Source organism: Belonocnema kinseyi, chromosome 2 (genome assembly GCF_010883055.1).
Source record: "Belonocnema kinseyi isolate 2016_QV_RU_SX_M_011 chromosome 2, B_treatae_v1, whole genome shotgun sequence".
Lineage (NCBI taxonomy): Eukaryota > Metazoa > Arthropoda > Insecta > Hymenoptera > Cynipidae > Belonocnema > Belonocnema kinseyi.
In genome coordinates, this window is record NC_046658.1 from 35,157,162 (window position 1) to 35,175,300 (window position 18,139).

General features: G+C 33.4%; 2 protein-coding genes across 3 annotated transcripts in view; one reads left to right on the top strand and one right to left on the bottom strand.

The window, feature by feature from the left end:
- The window catches only part of LOC117182678 (mitochondrial ribonuclease P protein 1 homolog), a 17,499-nt gene extending 14,263 nt beyond the window's left edge, over positions 1–3,236 (top strand). Inside the window, exon 3 of the mRNA XM_033375785.1 lies at positions 2,703–3,236. Coding sequence (XP_033231676.1) covers positions 2,703–3,050 — 348 coding nt within the window. The 3' untranslated portion in view covers positions 3,051–3,236. The remainder of the gene's footprint in view (positions 1–2,702) is intronic.
- Positions 3,224–18,139, bottom strand: part of LOC117182676 (F-box/LRR-repeat protein 4) — a 19,149-nt gene continuing 4,233 nt past the window's right edge. The window contains exons 3-7 of one of the 2 annotated variants that reach the window (XM_033375782.1): positions 7,892–8,348; positions 7,572–7,812; positions 7,136–7,496; positions 6,707–7,034; positions 3,224–4,332 (exon numbers count right to left, since the gene is read on the bottom strand). In XM_033375782.1, coding sequence (XP_033231673.1) covers positions 3,999–4,332; positions 6,707–7,034; positions 7,136–7,496; positions 7,572–7,812; positions 7,892–8,348 — 1,721 coding nt within the window. In that variant the 3' untranslated portion in view covers positions 3,224–3,998. Of the gene's footprint in view, positions 4,336–6,706; positions 7,035–7,135; positions 7,497–7,571; positions 7,813–7,891; positions 8,349–18,139 lie in introns of both variants that reach the window. The other variant, XM_033375781.1, reaches the window with a different exon arrangement.

Consider the following 18,139-nt stretch of genomic DNA (forward strand, 5'->3'; position numbering starts at 1 on the left):
CCACTACTACACTCCTGAGTCAACGCAACAGGCAAAACAGTGGGTTCCACCGGGCCAAAGTGCTCCGAAGCGTCCAAAAACGCAACAATGGGTCGGAAAGGCCTCTGTATTTTGGGATGCACATGGCATAATATTCGTGGACCATCTTGAAAAAGGTAAAACCATAACCGGACCATACTATTCATCATTATTGGACCGATTGAAAATCGAAATCGCCAAAAAACGACCGCATTTGAAGAAAACACCGCTTCATCATCACGACAATGACTACTTTTCGGACAGTATCAAAAAGTTAGAAAATCGTTGGACTCGCTGTATCGACCTAAAAGGAGAGTATGTTGAAAAATAAAACCGACTTTGGCCAAAAAAACGTCTCCGTGTTTCATTTTTCAGGGACTTATCAGACTGCCTAGTATCTCCTGGCGTAGAAGTTGACCTAGAATTCAGGCGCTAGACTCCCAGCTTGTGTAGTTACTTCCGATTTTTTGCAGATACAGCCCATTCCCATAGAAATATTTGTTGACACTTGTAGTTGCTACCTTTTCGTGTGATGGGGTAATAATTAATTTTAATAATATTAACAATTTAAGAAAAAGCTTTCGATGATGTAAAAAACTCATATTTCGATTTTTTGCAGTTATTACCTTTTTCGTAGAACAGCAGCGTACTGCCGTCCTGATTAAAAAGTATGGCCTCTACATCTATTCCATATTTCAGGGACCACAGTCTTTCCCATATTCCCCCTTTCAAAGTATTCGTTGTTCCCTAATTCTCAAAAAACGTCCCCCTTTTTCCTCTTTCTCTTTAATTTTCAAAATACAATATGAATTTAAATTAGTCGGAAAATTCTTTAAAATTATTAAATGTGCGTATTATTTATTAGAATTGATTTTAATTTTCTTTTGATTAAAATATTATTCATTTTTATAATTAAAATTATAGTTTTCGTTACAGCTGTAATATAGAGCAATTTAATTTTAAGATTGAAATAAGACTTTAAATTCAAAATATTTTTTCGCCCAATTTATAGAATTTAAATATTTTTGAAATGTAAAATATTTGAGGTTCTTAAATTTGAACTATTTTTAATTTTAGTTTAAAAGATAATTATAGCAAGGACAAAATGACATCTTGACAAGAAATATTCAATTATAATTATGAGTATGACGATTTAATTAATAAAAAATGAAATTTCAAAAGCGAAAGTGTTCTTGATTATGTAGGAATGAAAGTTTAATGTTTAAGTTTAATGTTTAATCCTTGCTGATTTATACAATGGCGAAAGCGCGTTTTTAAATTAATTTTTGTTATTAATGATAAACAACAAGGAACCCACTTCATTATTACGTATATCCATCTCAAAATCTATTGAAAATCAAGAATATCTAGGAATAAACAAGCAAGCATAATAATGTTTAGAGTTTAATTAAAAAATAATTTATTTTAGGGGTGTGCTAAAAAGTTGAAACTTCGAGTCGGGTTGGTCTGGCTCTTTTCTCTAGAGTCAAGTTCGATCTACCCCACGAAGGAGCTACTCAAAACTTCAAAATTTGCATGTTTGAAAAAGTAAAAAGTGAAATAATCAATAAATGACTGTGTTTCATGGAAGTCGGTACTAGGGGGGTTTTCGAATTACTTAAGACAAATTTGAAAAAAAGATAAGAAATAGATCATTTTTTTAATCAAAAATCTTTCGACTCGAATCGATCGAGCTCAGCTCCACTCGCTCGAACTTTAAAAAAATCAAATTTATAACGGTTTACGTACAAAAGGGGGTAATCAAAATTTTATTCAACCTATCTTTTTTTGATATTTTCTAATAACAACGGATTTCCTCGATACGTAGCCATTTCAGAAACATTAAATTTGTTTAGTTATTGGACATTTATTTAACAAATTCAAGCTCGGTTCTAACTGCGGCGGTTCCGTGGTATGAAATGGGGTATCTGTATATTGGGTCTTATGTCAAATCAATATTCAGCAGATAAGTTAGCGTACGTTTGTTGTCTGCGGTCTTCATCAATTTTTCCCAATCAAAATATCAAGTTTCGAAATTCTGCCAAGAACGTCATAATTGGTAGGGTTTTCTAAATCGGATAGATAAAACTAGAAATCTGCACGAACAAAATTGGCGTAAATATGTCACGAAGTGCAAGAACCAACGATCATTGCTTACCCCATTTCGTACTTTACAAGCCTTACAGTTAGTTACGCCTCTGGCTACCTTTAAAACACTATAACTTTAGAATACTTCATTATTTTTGGCTCAAATTTTCAGACAGATCGTATAACGGGTTTCCGGAGGAATCAATTTGTGACTAACGAATACTGCAGTATTTTTTAAATGCGAACGTATTTCCGCCGCCATGTAAAATTTCATTTTTGTTGGTTACACCCTTTTGTACCTAGATCCCTCGTTTGTTGTATATCCAAATATTTTTCGTATACTTTTGCGGATGAATTTTAATGCGCACTAATTGCATTCTTGCATACTTTTGGGTTTTTCACTTGACAAGCCAAACCGCTCCTTTATTCAATTAGGTATCAGTATAGTCGTCAAAGTTTTTAGCACTGGGAGGGATTTTAAAGCAGCCCTTAATAAATTAAGGTGGTTAAAATTAAAGTGTTGTCTTTGTTTGGAATTTTTCCACTGATAACTGCTTTCTGTTTGATGAGTTATGTTTATGCAAATTATCTTTCAGCGGGATTCGAAACCATTATCAATGGCCAAAGCGAAAGAAGAAGGACTTCGAGTAGCTAAGTTTCCTCTGGATAACTATTTAGACTGGAAAGCTGGTTCTGGAAAAAATCTGAATTTAAATCACTGTGTGGAGATTCTGGTAGATTTTAAATCCACTAACGATTGGGAGCACGCTTTGAGGGTAGTACCATCTCGAAAAATTATCAGACCATACACCGAGCATGACCACACACCGAGAATTGAAAGAACTTTTCAGAATTTTGAGCCCAAGTTCCAAAGTGGTCAAGCTTCGCATATACCAGACTTAACTTACTATAGCAAAGTGAGTCAAAAGAAGCGAAACAGCTAGAGAGCAAAGAGAATATTTTATACAGATATAAATAGAATTTTTTATTGAACATGTCTTTTCAGTCGTGTATACAAAAGATTTGTGTCGTAATACCGAGAACTGTGTAAATATAGTATACAATATGAACAGTTCTTTTTTTTTAAAGAAAGTTTTTTTATTATCTGATAGAAATAAATATCATTTTCTGCTAGAAATTTCACTTATGTTTAGATTAAGTGGCGATTGATTACCCTATCTATAAAAGCGTAGAAACTCTAGTTCCCTTACTTTTAATCTCACTCTGAGAATAGTGTATGTAATGTAATGAAATATTTTGGAATTAGTCCATTTATGAAAATGAAGGTCTGTACAGTATGGCAGTCGAATATTAAGTATTTCGCAGTCCTGAGTTGCGAAACAAAAATTACGGTAAAAGTACATTTTAAGACACTATGAGTTCACACAACATGTATTCTGATCACGATTTAAAACAAACGCCTCGCACAAATTTTCAACTTTCAACACACATACCATTTTTTTGGGGGTACAAATACTTACTAATATTGGATCATGCAAGCCTCATTGGAAATTGAAGTCTTTCAGCACGCATATAAGTTAATTAAGTTAATTAAGTGAGAAAAAAGATTTAGCCAATTTTTTACTGGAGAGACCTTCTATTCTAAACGAATTTTTTCAAATAAATTATAAACTTCTTAAATTCAAAAGCTCGATATTTTTATTTACACAATACGATGCAATACGATGTGCAAAGATTATGGAATGAATTCAACATGATTTAACGAGGAAAGCTCGAAATAATATTCTGTTTTTTTTTTTTTTAAACACATTGAACATCACTATCGTTAATCACTTCACGTGCGTTTTCGATTTATAAACCTAATTTATGCTCAGACTTGTATATATTTCTAAGTTCCTTTATTCTAAGAACTAAATTGTCTTTTGCTTGTTTTATGTAAAACTATTTACACTAGCTTGAAAACTTTTCTTTATGGATACGTGAGGATAGAGTTGACGCCACTCCTGCACTTTGACATCACTGATTCCATCGCAAAAGCTGAGGTCCATCATTTTTAGGTGGGGACAACAGAGAAGAAAACGCAGAAATATATCGTGGGTAAGGGAGCGAGCTCCCATGACATCCAGCTGTTGAAGACGTTGGCACAAAAGTAACGGTTCGAGATCGCGATCAGTGAGGCCTCTCAATGCTGTCAAAAATACTTTTTCCAGATTTCGACAAGATATCAAAAGAGCTCTTAGCGAATCGCCGGCTATTCCCATTCCACTGCTGAAACAGTTATTAAAATGTAGACTTTTCAGAAATGCTAAATTACACGAAAGAACAAATAAAAAGATTAAAAGCAATGAGAGTGCCCTTTGTCTTTTTAGGAACTTTTGAAATTGTCTTAGAATACTTTCCTCGAGTTTTTGTAATTTTTTCAATTTTTTCATAATTCGCTACTTAGTTTCAATTTTAGTCACACTGAAACTTTAAACATTTTTAAAAATAAAATTAAAACTATTTAAAAATAGCGTTGAAATAATTTCAAATTAATACACTGGTAAGAAAAATTGAACAAAATGTGACCTGTGTTTATTTTAAATGGAACATGTCATTTTCCTGGTAGTTTGCTGTGGCTGAATTCAAGTCCGAGCTCCATTTTTCGCCTACACATTAGGTTTTTTAGTTTGTCTGGGTCAAACATTTATTCGAAAAATTTCAAATTGCGCTATAAGTGGATGTCGACATCTTTTTACAAAAAGCGATATATGATTTTCATTTGAAAATATAAATTCGTATAACAATTTTTTGAAATACTTCATGAAATGAAAACTAATGATTTTATTTTTGTACGTTTTGTGTTTTACTTTAGTAGAAGAACAAATTTTGATTTAAAGGGGGGGGGGGGGCATGTTCGTATTTGTAACATCATTGTGGGGCGTTCAAGACCCTTTTTCCTATTTGTCAAATAAATTTTGGTATATCCGCATGTCACGATTTGTAAGTTTTCGAACAATTGCTGACTAAAAAAAAAATATAAAATCCGAAGTGCAGCCAAAAAATAAGGACGGATTCAGATTCAGCATTAAAAAGTACTATAGATATGATAAGTATTAATAAAAATACACATGGGCACATTCTATTGACCAGTGTTATTAAAAGCTGAATAATCCCTGGCCTTTTTGAAATCCACCTGAGGTTCTAAAAGTTTAAATAAATGGAGAATTTTTTCCAATATTCTATATTTTATCTAAAAATGTTGTCCCGAACACAAATTAATGTAAAAAATAATATCTTTTCACTGTTTCTAGTTTCCAAATAAGTCAATAAACAATCCGTTCAGGACTTCAAGAAGTTCAAAATGTAATGACATGAAATTGAATTATTTTTTTTCAAAGCAATCTAGGTATTAAGCAGTTTAGAATTTTAAATCTTATCTTTAAAATAAAATTGAATTTAAAGGACTGAGCAGATTAAAAATGTTTAATTCATTGAACTTGGTTTTGAAAATTGGAAATAAACTCTAAACTGCAAATTTTATACTTGTGAAGACTGTTTCTTTATTTTAGTTTTAAAAATAATTGATATTAAGAATTAAATTAGTTTGACTAATGTGATTATTTTTCTTCTATGATATTTTTTCTTTTCCTAAAGTCCTCTAATTTATCTAAATTGGGATTATCGGTTAGTGAGGTGTAGAATATTATTGAAATTGTTGTGAGGAAAATCTTAAAAAGGCCTAGAACTTCCAATTCTTTATGCTGTAGCAACCCTCTGGTATAATAAATGTAATAAATACATTTTTTAAATAATGACCTTCACCAAATAGTAGCAAAATAGCATCTTATAATTACGATTTATAATTTTAAAAAGTGTAAAAAATATTAAGGTTGGAGTTAACTTTGTTATTTTACATCTGAGTACAAAAACAGTTGATTAAAATAATACAAGGAAGGCATAGTTTATTTAAATCCCAATATAATTGAAGAAATAAGTCTTTTAGAGATTCTAATATTTGATAAAATAGTAACAAAATAGCATTCTACAATGTGAGTTCACAATATAAAAGAAAAAACAGGATATAAAAAGTTAAAAATATACATAAAAAGTTCATATAAAAACGTGAATTCTATTTCTTAACTTCAAAGTTAATTTCATTGATGAAAATTCAGTTTTTAAATCCATAGGTTTTTATGCTAGAGGGAATCAAATTTAACATACTGAATATTGCCTGTTATTTTACATATACTTTTCTATGCGTAGGTATAACGTTTGGTGTAATTTTCATTGTTGAAAAGAAAAAATATTACAAATTGTAATTCTTTATGTGAAATGAGTACTCTGTATTCCTGAAGAAATTTAATAAATTGGTTAATATTTGAGTGTATGATTAGGCTTTGGTACAATATTTAAAAATGTTCATCCGTCTTTTCTTCGTAATTTCATGTTTTTTTGTTGTTGTAATTTCATGTAAGTAGTGCGCATTTTTCAAAGTCTACTAGTTAATCTGAGACATGATTGTACCGCATTATGTCCCTATGAATACTTTTTCCTGCCTAATGCTACGAACCCTTACACATTTTCTAGACTTCAGGACCTGCTTATTATTTTAAAACTTTCTTTTAATATTATTATATGTATTTCCTTATATACTTACCACCATCCAAAGTCGACTTCACGGAGATGAACGCAGTGAGTTAAAGCTCGAACCCCTTGAGGAGTAAGCGTTTGCGACTTCCAAAAGTCAATACTCTCCAATTTTGGACACGAATTGGCAATCTCAATTGCTACCTTATCCATGTTCAAACGATCATGCATTCCTGCTAAGTTAAGATGACGAATATTCGAATTTTTCCTCAGAATTGTACATAGATTATTAGTCTCAATATTTGTTCTATACAGTTCCAGTCTTTCAAGTACTTGCAGTCTCCCTAGTTCCGAGAATCCGCTGTTTGTGATCTCAGTGCAGTTTCTAAGACACAATTCTAGAAAAAAATTCAAAATAAACTTTCTATAATGTGGCGAATAATACTCGGCAGAGAATATGAACAGTAAAAAAATTTACAAAACAATTTCATCAACTCACCTTTAAGATTTTCACAGATTTGCGAAATTTCACGTATGACGAAGTCGTTGACAAAACGACAGCAATTGAGACGAAGGTGCATTATAAGATTTCCGCAGTTTTGCAAAAAATCTACAAAATCTTGACTACTAATCGCATCGTAATTACCACACCATGAAAGATCCAGTCGTTGTAAATACTGACATCTAGGTACTAAATTGTGTAATGCAGTTGCGTCTATACAATACCAGTACGGTTTTAGGTTCAGACTAGTGTAGAGTAAAGCATCTCGAGCTATGTTGTTAAAGTGCCTGTTCACTTTGCAACATCGACAAAGAGATCGAAGATCTAAGTTGTTCAAAATTTTCAGCAAGGTTTCATCCTAAAAAAAAAGGTCAGTTTTAAAAAAATTTACAAGCAAGCGCATTCTAGGTATTTATTTACTCAATCGACTCACGGGAAGAACAGAAAAGCTGCCACATGTTTTGTGATCTATGTTACTCGAACAAGGTGATAAGTCACTGTCTGCTGCAATTGAATTTATGGAAGAACGATTTATGTCTCTTATCAATTTCGGAAATTCTTCTTGTAAAAATTGCTGCAGACTGTTGAAAGCTTCTTCTATTGGCGGAACGTAATGACAATGCAAGCCGAGCTTAGCTGCCAGTTTGCCCTTAGGAACTTTATCCGTGACTTTGCTAAATATGAAAAAGAAAGAAAGATAATGAAGTATTTTGTATTCTATGCTCACGATTAATTCATTTTTGTTATTAATACCTTTTGTACAGTACGCAATGTTTGTGCAAATTATTTTTCAAGGCTTTTAAGTCCTGATTGACCTTCAAATAATCGGGCGTCAGGTTATGGATATCTTGTTTATTAGAACCTGTACCTCCCAATTCTCGTAATAAAATACTCAGACTTCGATTTTGGAATCCAACGTGTGGAAGTATTAATTCAGCTGTACCTATTAGCAGAACAGCGTCTAGTTCTGTGTAGTAATCCAAGAGACTGTGATTAAATTCTAATCTCAACATCTTCGTCTTGAAATTACAGAGCTGCAAAGGTGGTGAAAATATCCGGGGTTTTGGGGGAACGACTTGTGGAGGTCCTTTCCACAATTGGAACCATTGCCCACTTCCATCTCGAGCCCAGATCCTAACTACACTTCCTGGGTTGTAGGTTTCGTAAACCGAAACTCTTATGGGATACACTTCTTGATAGTATTCTACATCTGAAGAAAAAAAAAACGAATTTTATGGAATAACACATTTAAGGCGAAAAATAACTGTAAGAGAAAATTATTTTTTGCACAATTCTATTCTGTGAAAGGGCATTGTCCTCGCTCTTTAAAATAGAATTTAAGATCAAATCCATTTTAAGTCAGGGAAAACATGTCAGGAAGTTACGAGTATCTTAACTTAGACGTCTATTTCAAAAATTAATTTTTTAAGCCTCTATAGCTTTCGTTCTAATGCGGTCATTCTCATTTTATTTACGGATTCTGTTAAGTTTTACAGTCTTCTTTTAAAATCCGATGGAACTTTTTTAAGGTTTAAAATTAACAAAGTGGCGACGATTTGTTTGAAAATATAAAGTCGTTTTTCACCACAAAAACAAACCCACACTTGTATTTTTTGCCAATTATGCGTTCAAATAGGTCTGCAACAAAGATATCTTGTGAGTTTTAAGCGAGCTAAATGATTTCTGTTCCCAGGAGATGTTTTTCACTTTTGTAGGAAAATTTTTATATTAATAACATGATTTTCCCCTATAATAGCACGAAAGGTGATAATATTTCGTGACTAATCAATCCAAGTTAAAAGCGAAATATCAATTAAATCAAAAGATATTGCAAAAAAAACGCCAAATGTCGATATTTTCGAAAATTTCGAATAACTTTGAAAATCATTAACATTGTTAAGATATTTTTAGATTTTTCCCTTAGATTCTATCCTATGGTCAGCCTTGGTGCAAAAAGTTGTAAAAGTTTTAAGAATTATGGTAACCACCATGATTTAAAAAAATGGAAAAAAATAATATTTTCGTAAGTATTATACATTTTGCGACTTTTTTGTGCAAGTTTAACCATAGGAAAAAATTTAGTGAACACTTTTAAAGATATCTTAGGAATACCAAGAACTGCAAATTTTAAAAATTATTTTTAGTTATTCAAATTTTTTAAAAACATCAAAATTTGACGTTTTTTGCTGTATTGTTTATAAAATTGACATTTTGCCAGCCGTGGGATGTTGACCCCCCCCCCCCTCCATACTCTTTCCACATGGACACATTTGATTAAAATATAGATATTATTGGCCTTAAAAAGCGAGGAAAAGAAGCGATGAATTTCATATTCTTCTAAAAAAAGATCACCCTGTCTCATTTTAGTATATTTTACGTAGATTTAGGGGAACGTGTTTCCACGTGGATTCTAGCAGCTCAAACATTTGGTGTGTAAATAATTTACACCGTAAGGGTACAAACAAATTTCAATATAAAAGTCTGTACACCTATACAAATTCTGCAAACAAGGCTTCATGCTGTTTTGTGACATCTCGCATCGCTAACAAGAAACATTCGAAAATTAGATTATCAGAACAAACTATTCCCCCGATTTAAAAAATGTTTCAGTCCGCATAAAGCTAATGCAATGCCTTCATGATACAAAAAGCGTTGACAAATTATTGCAAGAAAATACAACTTCAGTATTTTTTTTTTAATTTTCACAACAAAAACTCTTTTTTTGCTACAGAAGGACTCATTCAACAAAAAATCGGCAAAAAATATAAGTTCGGGTTTTTTGTTTGTTTTGAAAATCGTATTTTTATATTTTTAAACAAAAGTGGCCACACTTTTTTAAATTGAAATTTTTCTATATTTTTCAACAGATTTCGATAGATGACTGTAGAACTCACCAGAATCCGAAAACTCTTCGACTTTAAAGGAGCGGCGGTTAATGTGGCGCACCCTTATGCTTTGCGCAGTCACACTTTTTGTGAAACGTGCTAATTATCTACTTTAATAGACGTAAATTCAATAATAATCATACATATAGAGTAGATAAGATATTGATTTACGTGCGCTATATTATTTTACTACAGTTTTCAACATCTTTAACTTTTAACGGAGCTTTTTATAACATGTGTGCCACTTTACCCGCCGCTTTCCTAAGTACAGAGCCTGCTTGATTTCAAATGGGTTCGATAGTAATTAGACAAAAGATTTCAAATACATAAATTGTACAAGAATACTTATTGTATACTCTTCCTCTATTAATTTTTCTCCGTGAAAAATCTAGTATAAAAGCAAAACTTATACTTTCGTTTTTTGATAAATAAACCTTTGTCACTGTCGGTAGCTACAAAAATTACTTAATAAAAGGAAACTCATTTATGCAGAGATGTATAAAGTAGGGTTTTTCTGAAACCGAGAGAGAAATCCTGGTTTCTTATTAGAATCATCGGTTTGATTGACATCCTGATTTTCCGCCAGACTTATTCAAATTTTATTAAGTTTAATAGAATATGGTGTACCTAGAAGGCAAACGCAGTGTTTTACCAGAGTACATATCAACTCGCTGTCGCTCATCCTGTTAGATGCCTACTTTCAGAACTGAATACAGTTGGACTTGGATAAGAAGACACGAAATTCGAGCCTTCTGAGGACAGACGCCGCGCGGCGATTACGCATGAGAGAAGCCGTAGGGCCAAGAGAAGAATGATCCTTTAGTAGCGTTTACTTCGATACTTTACAAGAGTTTTTGAATGTTCTCATTAAATAACGTAACACGTTCGAGGTTAGTTTAAACTTTTAAAGGGACACACGGCAAAGTGCACTTTCTCTGCCTATGCAGTTAAAGTACCCCACTATCAGCAAATACCTACTTGTCTGCTCAAAATCTAGCCCATAAAAGCGAGGAAACTATACTCGTGTTACATAATAGTTACTTGTGATACAAGGATCCTAAGTGACACTTAAACTGCGAGCGCTCGCGTGGGCGGCGAATTGACCACCTTTTTAGAAAAATGCTTGTCATTTGAAAAATCGGGCCACTGGACTGTTCCCCTTCCAGGTATTCTCTTTCTAGGTAATAAGACGTCAGATAGCTCTCAGATCACTTCGCCCATCCTCTCTGCCTGACACCTAGTCAGTTGTAAAGTTGAGTGCGCCTGAGAATTTTATCAAGAGCGGCCAAATTTTACAAGTGTTTTTCCAATACTGTTTTATATTTTGTTTGGTCTTGTATTAGTAATGATGCTATTGATGTTTACCAAAGATTGTAATTGGACAATTATATTAAATTCTCAGATATTTTATAAATACCTAAAACGATTGACTTGTTCCCTTATTTTTTTAAATTTATATTTATATGTTGAATCGTATAAAAGATGTTCCTGCACTTACTTCCCCTTGAGACATGAAAGAAAAAACTAGTATAAGCTGAAAAAAAAACATTCAGAAAACTATGGGCGGCCAAACGGCCGCCTCGCGAGCGCTGGTATGACTTCAAAAGGCGCGAGCCGTCGAAGGTTAAGGGTCGCGTGTGACATACAATTTTTTACCACACCAGTCAATCATAAGTGCAAATAGGTTGCAAAGAGTCCTAATCTAAAACCCCAAAACGGTCCAAATACGTAGTCGTCCATTAATGTGCGTGGGATAAGAAGTCTATATAAAAATACCCAAGTACCCTAAGTAGAAATGTTACGGCCCATGCTAAAAGCGCGACTGTAGGTGTTGCTTGCAATACCTAAAATCGCAATTATGATGGCAATGTGATAAAAAAGACTTTATATAACACAGACACAGTTTACGCCTTTTATTCTCTTCCTCATATTCTGATGTTAATTTGATACGGCCGGAACACTACTGACTTCTTTGTTCAATCGATGCTACTCTTGTACTATTATAATTAAGGGCATGGGATACTTTGTCCTGTGGTAAATCGGGTTCGTTTCCCCCGGATTTTTGTCCGTAAAAATTAAAATGTTTATAAACTGAATTTGGAGATGCTATAAAATAGTATAACGGACATCCCCAAACTATTTTTTTAGGGATAATACGAGGGGTTGTGCAATGAGTAATTCTCCTAACCACTACCTCGAATTGAGCATGGGAATCCTTCTGGGCTTTAGTAGCAGTATCTAGCGATCTCAGAGCATTCTTTGAGTAGTCGAGTACACTAGCCGTCCAACAAGACGACCTCTGGCAAGACAACCCGCTCAACATAACGACGGGCGACGGTCAACGAAACGACGGCGGATCTCGTACCTCTATCCCCTCCACTTTCTTCTCAGCAATGCACACGACCTAATGTTTCACTTAACACATAAGTTCGCTCTACAGTCTACACCAGCGATTCCCAAACTAGTGCCGCCGGCCGATGAGGCTGCCGCCGGCAGGGGGATGCCATCCCGGGCCGGGCAGCTAGGCAGGCTCCCCGCTGCGAGCAGAAGGCTACTTTCCTCGACTTTCGTGTACCTACCACGAATGACCCTTTCATTGTTATGAACTTGCAATAACTGAAATTATAAAGACTTAGCTCAATTAAATTTTAATTGGCTGAATGAATTTCGTGATATAATTTAAAGAAGATGAAAACAAAGTTTTTGAAAATCGGTTAATATCCGAACTAATAAATGAAATATTTACAAATCTTGTGAATGCAACAAAAGTGCGATAACTCTTGAAGTTATTATCCGATCTTCTTCTACCTTTTTTTAACGTTTATTTGATAATCTAGCAAATCTAACGGAACTTATTAAAATTCTATTGATTAATATTTAACCAACTTTTCATTTTTCTCAACAGGCTCTAATTCTCTAACAACGGAAAGGTCAGCGAAGCAAGCAATCGAGCACGAACGACTAGTGTCCAGTGTCTCACTTGGGTTCCAGTATTGTGAAAAAATTTGAGGGTGGGTCCCCTGCCGCTCCCCAGAAAGTGCATAAAAAGTTTGGGAATCGCTGGTCTATACCAGTGGTCGGCAAACTTTTTGCTTCATTTTCAGGTATGGTCAGACTCCACCCGATTTAATTTTTTCTACTACTTTTCTGTCTATTCATGTACCTTAATGTGAGTGAGCTTACTCCAGCAAGGGTCTTTTGTCCACAGGCATGTCAAAGTAAGGAAATTTTAAAACTTTTATTTTTTTAATTAGCGATTTGAAAATAGCATTATCAGCATCTACGAATTTTTTCGATTCCAATGATATATTACTTTCCTAGAAAAGTTAAAAATTTGAAGGAGTTTATAATCAAGAAACATCAGATTGACAGTCAATTTAATACTAAATACTTCTCAAATTTTCAACCTTTATAGACAAATTACATGTCTTTGGAATCGGAACAATACGTTGATGCTAAATATATTACTTTTAAGTCACTGATCGCAAAATTACGAATTTTTTAATCTCACATTTTTTTCCCATTTTATAACAAAGGACCCCTGAGGAAAGGGATGATCTGGCCAAGCACGCAGTTACTGCCCTGAGAGTAGGTCACAGGGCAGCCAGGGCAGGCTACCCTGCCCAGGGCAAGAGCGTGCCGACCACTGGTCTATACTACACTGCACATGCTCTCAGCGCAGAATAGTTGGGGACCCCTCACGACGTCGGCTTGCCGTACTTGAAAGTCCCGCGTTCGTCGTCTTATTGGACGGCTAGTGTAATAGTATTCTAAGTATTCGGGAAACCCGCGAGGAAACCGAGCTGTGGTTCCACTCTCAGAGCAGTCTGGCTAGTTTCGGATATACGCACTGAGACGTGCGCTAGAGACTTAGCCAGTCGAAGCCTCGGATTTGTCATTTGCACGAGCATTTGAATTGATATATAGACTGCTGGCTGAGATTTTTTAATTGTAATTACTCATTGTTATTAAATTGATGTAATGAATCATAGAAAGCAGACTCGAAGCCCAAATGTTAAATTTTTTATTATTCTGCATCAAATTTGAACTTGATCAAGAATGCTTTTGGTACTTTCATTCAATGCTTTTGGTACTTTCATTCATTCTTTTGGATTTTTAAAACTAACTATTGTCGACAAAAGAAGCGAATACGAAGACAAAATAAGTGAAAAAGTGGGTACAACTTGCAACACATTTAACTGTCTAAAGGTTTTTTAAAAATAAAAATTCTTTAATCGTATGTGAAGATTTCAAAATTAAAATAGTATATAATAAAATATTAAATTAATTGTCCAATTCAGAACGTAAATATTTTCAAACATTTTCGTTATTCGCCATTTTAATTCTAAAGTCTTGATAGGATTAAAGAATTATAAATTTACAAACAAACCTTTAGAACTTTAAAACACGGTTCCGTGGAAATGACTGCAACGAGATTTTTTCTCTTGATTTTTTATCTGGGATGTCTTAAAAATAATTGTTGATGAAAAAAAATTCGCCGGAGCAGTTTTTGAATAAAATCAAGTTTTTTTAAAATACAATTACCCAGTTTTCTTGAAAACGAAGCAAGATATGAAAAGAAGTTACGAAAGCAAGATTGCTCCTTGGAAAAATTGCTACAAAGAAATCTCCTGAATAATTTTCAATATTACTGCGTTTACTTTAACAACATGATATCTTTATTTCATTATAAATTTCTTTTTTTCATGTTCTCGATATCATTATTGTCAGTAGAAAAGTTAAGAATATACTCATCCTCGCATGTTTTTTATCACTAAAAACTGTTTATCATTAGCTGATTACATTAAAAAAATTAAGAAATATATTCAGATAATTAAAATAACAATTTTTTGTCTATTCTGGTTTTGTAAATGGTTATAAAAGAGTAAAAACGAGTTTTTACTTTTTAAAATGAAAGAATGAAGATTTTCAATCAAAAGCAGCAAGAATAAATATTATTAAGGGGAACTTTTTGAAGCAATTTTGCCAAGGATCAATTTTTCTTTCATAACTTATTTTCATATCTCGCTTTCGAAAAAAACTGGGTATTTTGATTTTTAGAAATTAAGAATAGATTTCCTTTAAAAAAAGGCTCCGGGAAAAATTTTTTATTTTATAAAAAAAATAGTTTAAGACATACCAGATACAAAATCCAGAGAAGCGTTCATAGTTATTTTTTTTATCCATGGAACCTTTGAGTTGAAATAATTTCAATGGAACCGTGTAAAAGTGTTTATACACTTTGCCATTACCTGTTCTTTTTAAATAAAAATAAAATATCTGCATTTTTCTTTCTATTATAACACTGCCACACAAAAAAAAGTGTGCGGATCTGGTAACAAGACACACGTATTCCTATGGATTTTGGGGCGCTGAATTCAAATTCGGTATCAAAGATCACCCATCACGTCATGGTTGAGCCATAACTTCAAAAAATGACGAAAAATCATGCACTGAGGCAAATAAATTTCAAAATAATGCCAGTGATGCAAATTTTCACTTCAAAAACATGTCGACAACTGTGAAGGATCAACCGTTGCCTGATATCAACTTATTTAACATAAATTTACCCAATAGAACCTGACCTCACCTAACCTGAATTAACAGACATTTATTGAACTACACGTAAAGCTCTGGAAGCATATTTTCCCAGTGTCAAATGTGCGCTACATCGAATGGGTCAACTCGAGCCTAAGCTAGAAATAAATCTAACCTAGCCTAACCTAACCTAACCTCACGAAACACAATTAAACTGATTGTGTTGTCTCGTTGTGTTTGCGGTAACGTTTCATTCAGCTTCGGCTTAACCTACATACAGGTTTAACCTATCCTAACCTAACAAAACCTAACATAGCCGAATGAAATTCAACCACACGTGTAGCTATGTAAGCGTGTATGACAGCGAAAATGCTCACGGACGTCCGTCTACACTTGTTTTGTGGATTAATTCTAAAAAATTTTGATGTTGCTAAAACCGTGTGTGTATATTTCGAGGTTATGTGTGTTACAATTATCCCGAGCGTTACTTTCAAACTAAACAATGTTTTTGGCCGAAAACTTTGGACAAAAAAATGAACACAGTAACTAATGTCCCGGAACTAACCTTGTTTGTAGACAAGCAAAAAAGTTTATGTCATAAATAATTTTCAAATTATCGGAATGACAAAGCTGAAAAACGACCGTAACCTCAAAATAATGCACATGCATGTCATTTTTATTTAGCACTATAATTTTTTTTGTTATCATCCCTAAAAAAAGAGTCCGGGGACGCCTCCGAATTCAGTTTAAAATTTTTTTTATTTTTATGAAAAAAAGCCGGGGGAGCTGTACCCGATTAACTACACGAAGAAGTATCACATGCCAGTAAGTAATATGAGGAGTAGTCACAGTGATCACGAAGAAGCCCTCCTAGAAATAATGGATTGAACACAATTTATAACGATTAAGAGTAATCAAAAGTTTAATTGGTTTAAACTGTTGCTAATTGTGTCAATCGTTCTCAATCGGATTGAATTGAGTAAATGCAATTGCTTGCAATACGCCCTCTGCAGTTTTCGTTTATAATACACATGATGCGCAAGTGTTTATTGGTTAGATATTAAATTTCTTGTAATTTAACAAAAGTTTTAAGTACAAAAAAATACAACTTTTAGGCGGTATACCGAATAAAAAGTTAAAAGTATATGGATCAACAGCATGTAAAAATCATACCGTTTAACGATTTGACAGTGATATAGTATGATTATCAAGTAGGTAGTTTGATTTAGCTGGTATATTTTGAAAAAATGTATTTATTTCTTTTGAAATTCATACTCTTGAAATTTATTTGTTTGTCTGAATAAAAGACCACTTGTGAATAATAAATTACAAAATCAAAATGCTGCAGTGAAAAGTTAACCCCTAACTCAGAATAAGGGATACCCAATTGAACACGATTCGAAACATTATAGAAGGTAGGATGGCGCCAATATTTTGCAAATCAAACTAAATAAATTATAGGTGATTTTTTTCGAATATTTTTTTCGAATATTTCAAATAATTTGGTTTGCAAATATTTCTATTTTAAATGTTTTAAATTATTAATGTTATAGTATTAGATTCATTTACGTTTCATTAGGTTCAAAATTGAATTGAATACGTGCGGAATTTATAAAAACAAATTGTTTTCCTTCCATAAGCACATATATTTTTTATATTCTCTCCTTTCTGAAACATTGTGAATAATAGCCACATATTTCTGTAATTTTGGTCAAATTTTTTACGTAATAGTCTGAAAAAAGTTTTTTTTTGTGTTTACATCCAGTTGTCATTCTCATGATTTCATCACATCAGTGTTTAAGAATGGCTCTCTTCGACGAAAAGGGTGTGGATCTCGAAACAGTAAGGGTACGTGGGCTAGCGTTCGCAGATGATAAGGTTGTTATGGCAGAGTCTATCGAAGACTTACAAATAATGTTGAATAAACTAGATGCAAGCATGAAGAGCATGGACCTTAAAATTAACGCAAATAAAACAAAAACTATGGTGTTCGAAGAAAAGAGTGAGAAAACACTATGCATTATTTTATTAAATGATGAGAGAATTGAACAAGTTGATAAGTTCGTATACCTTGGTAGCTTATTTACTAGGGCCGGGAAGATAGATGAGGAATTAGATAGACGAATAAATGCAGGTAAGAAGGTTATTGGTAGAGTAGGTCCCCTTATCAGTAGTAAAAATATATCAAATAAAGCTAAAATGGTAATACATAATTCTATAGTTGTACCGACTGTACTATACGGTAGCGAGACATGGACTTATCAAGAAAAAGATAAGAGTAAAATTAACGCAATTGACATGAGATTCATGCACATAATATGCGGGAAAACCCTGATGGACAAAGTAAGTAACGAGATAATTCTAAAAGAATGTGGTGTAGAAGAGGCGCTAGTAGACACATGGGAAAGAAATCGGATAAGATGGTTCGGACATGTTGAGAGAATGCCAAATGAACGACTTACGAAACAAGTGTATTAAGGTAAAGTAAATGGCAGCGTGCCCAGAGGTAGACCGCGGAAAGAATGGTTAGAATGTGTGAATGAGACCTTAGTTAGAAGAGACATAAGAAGTCACAGAA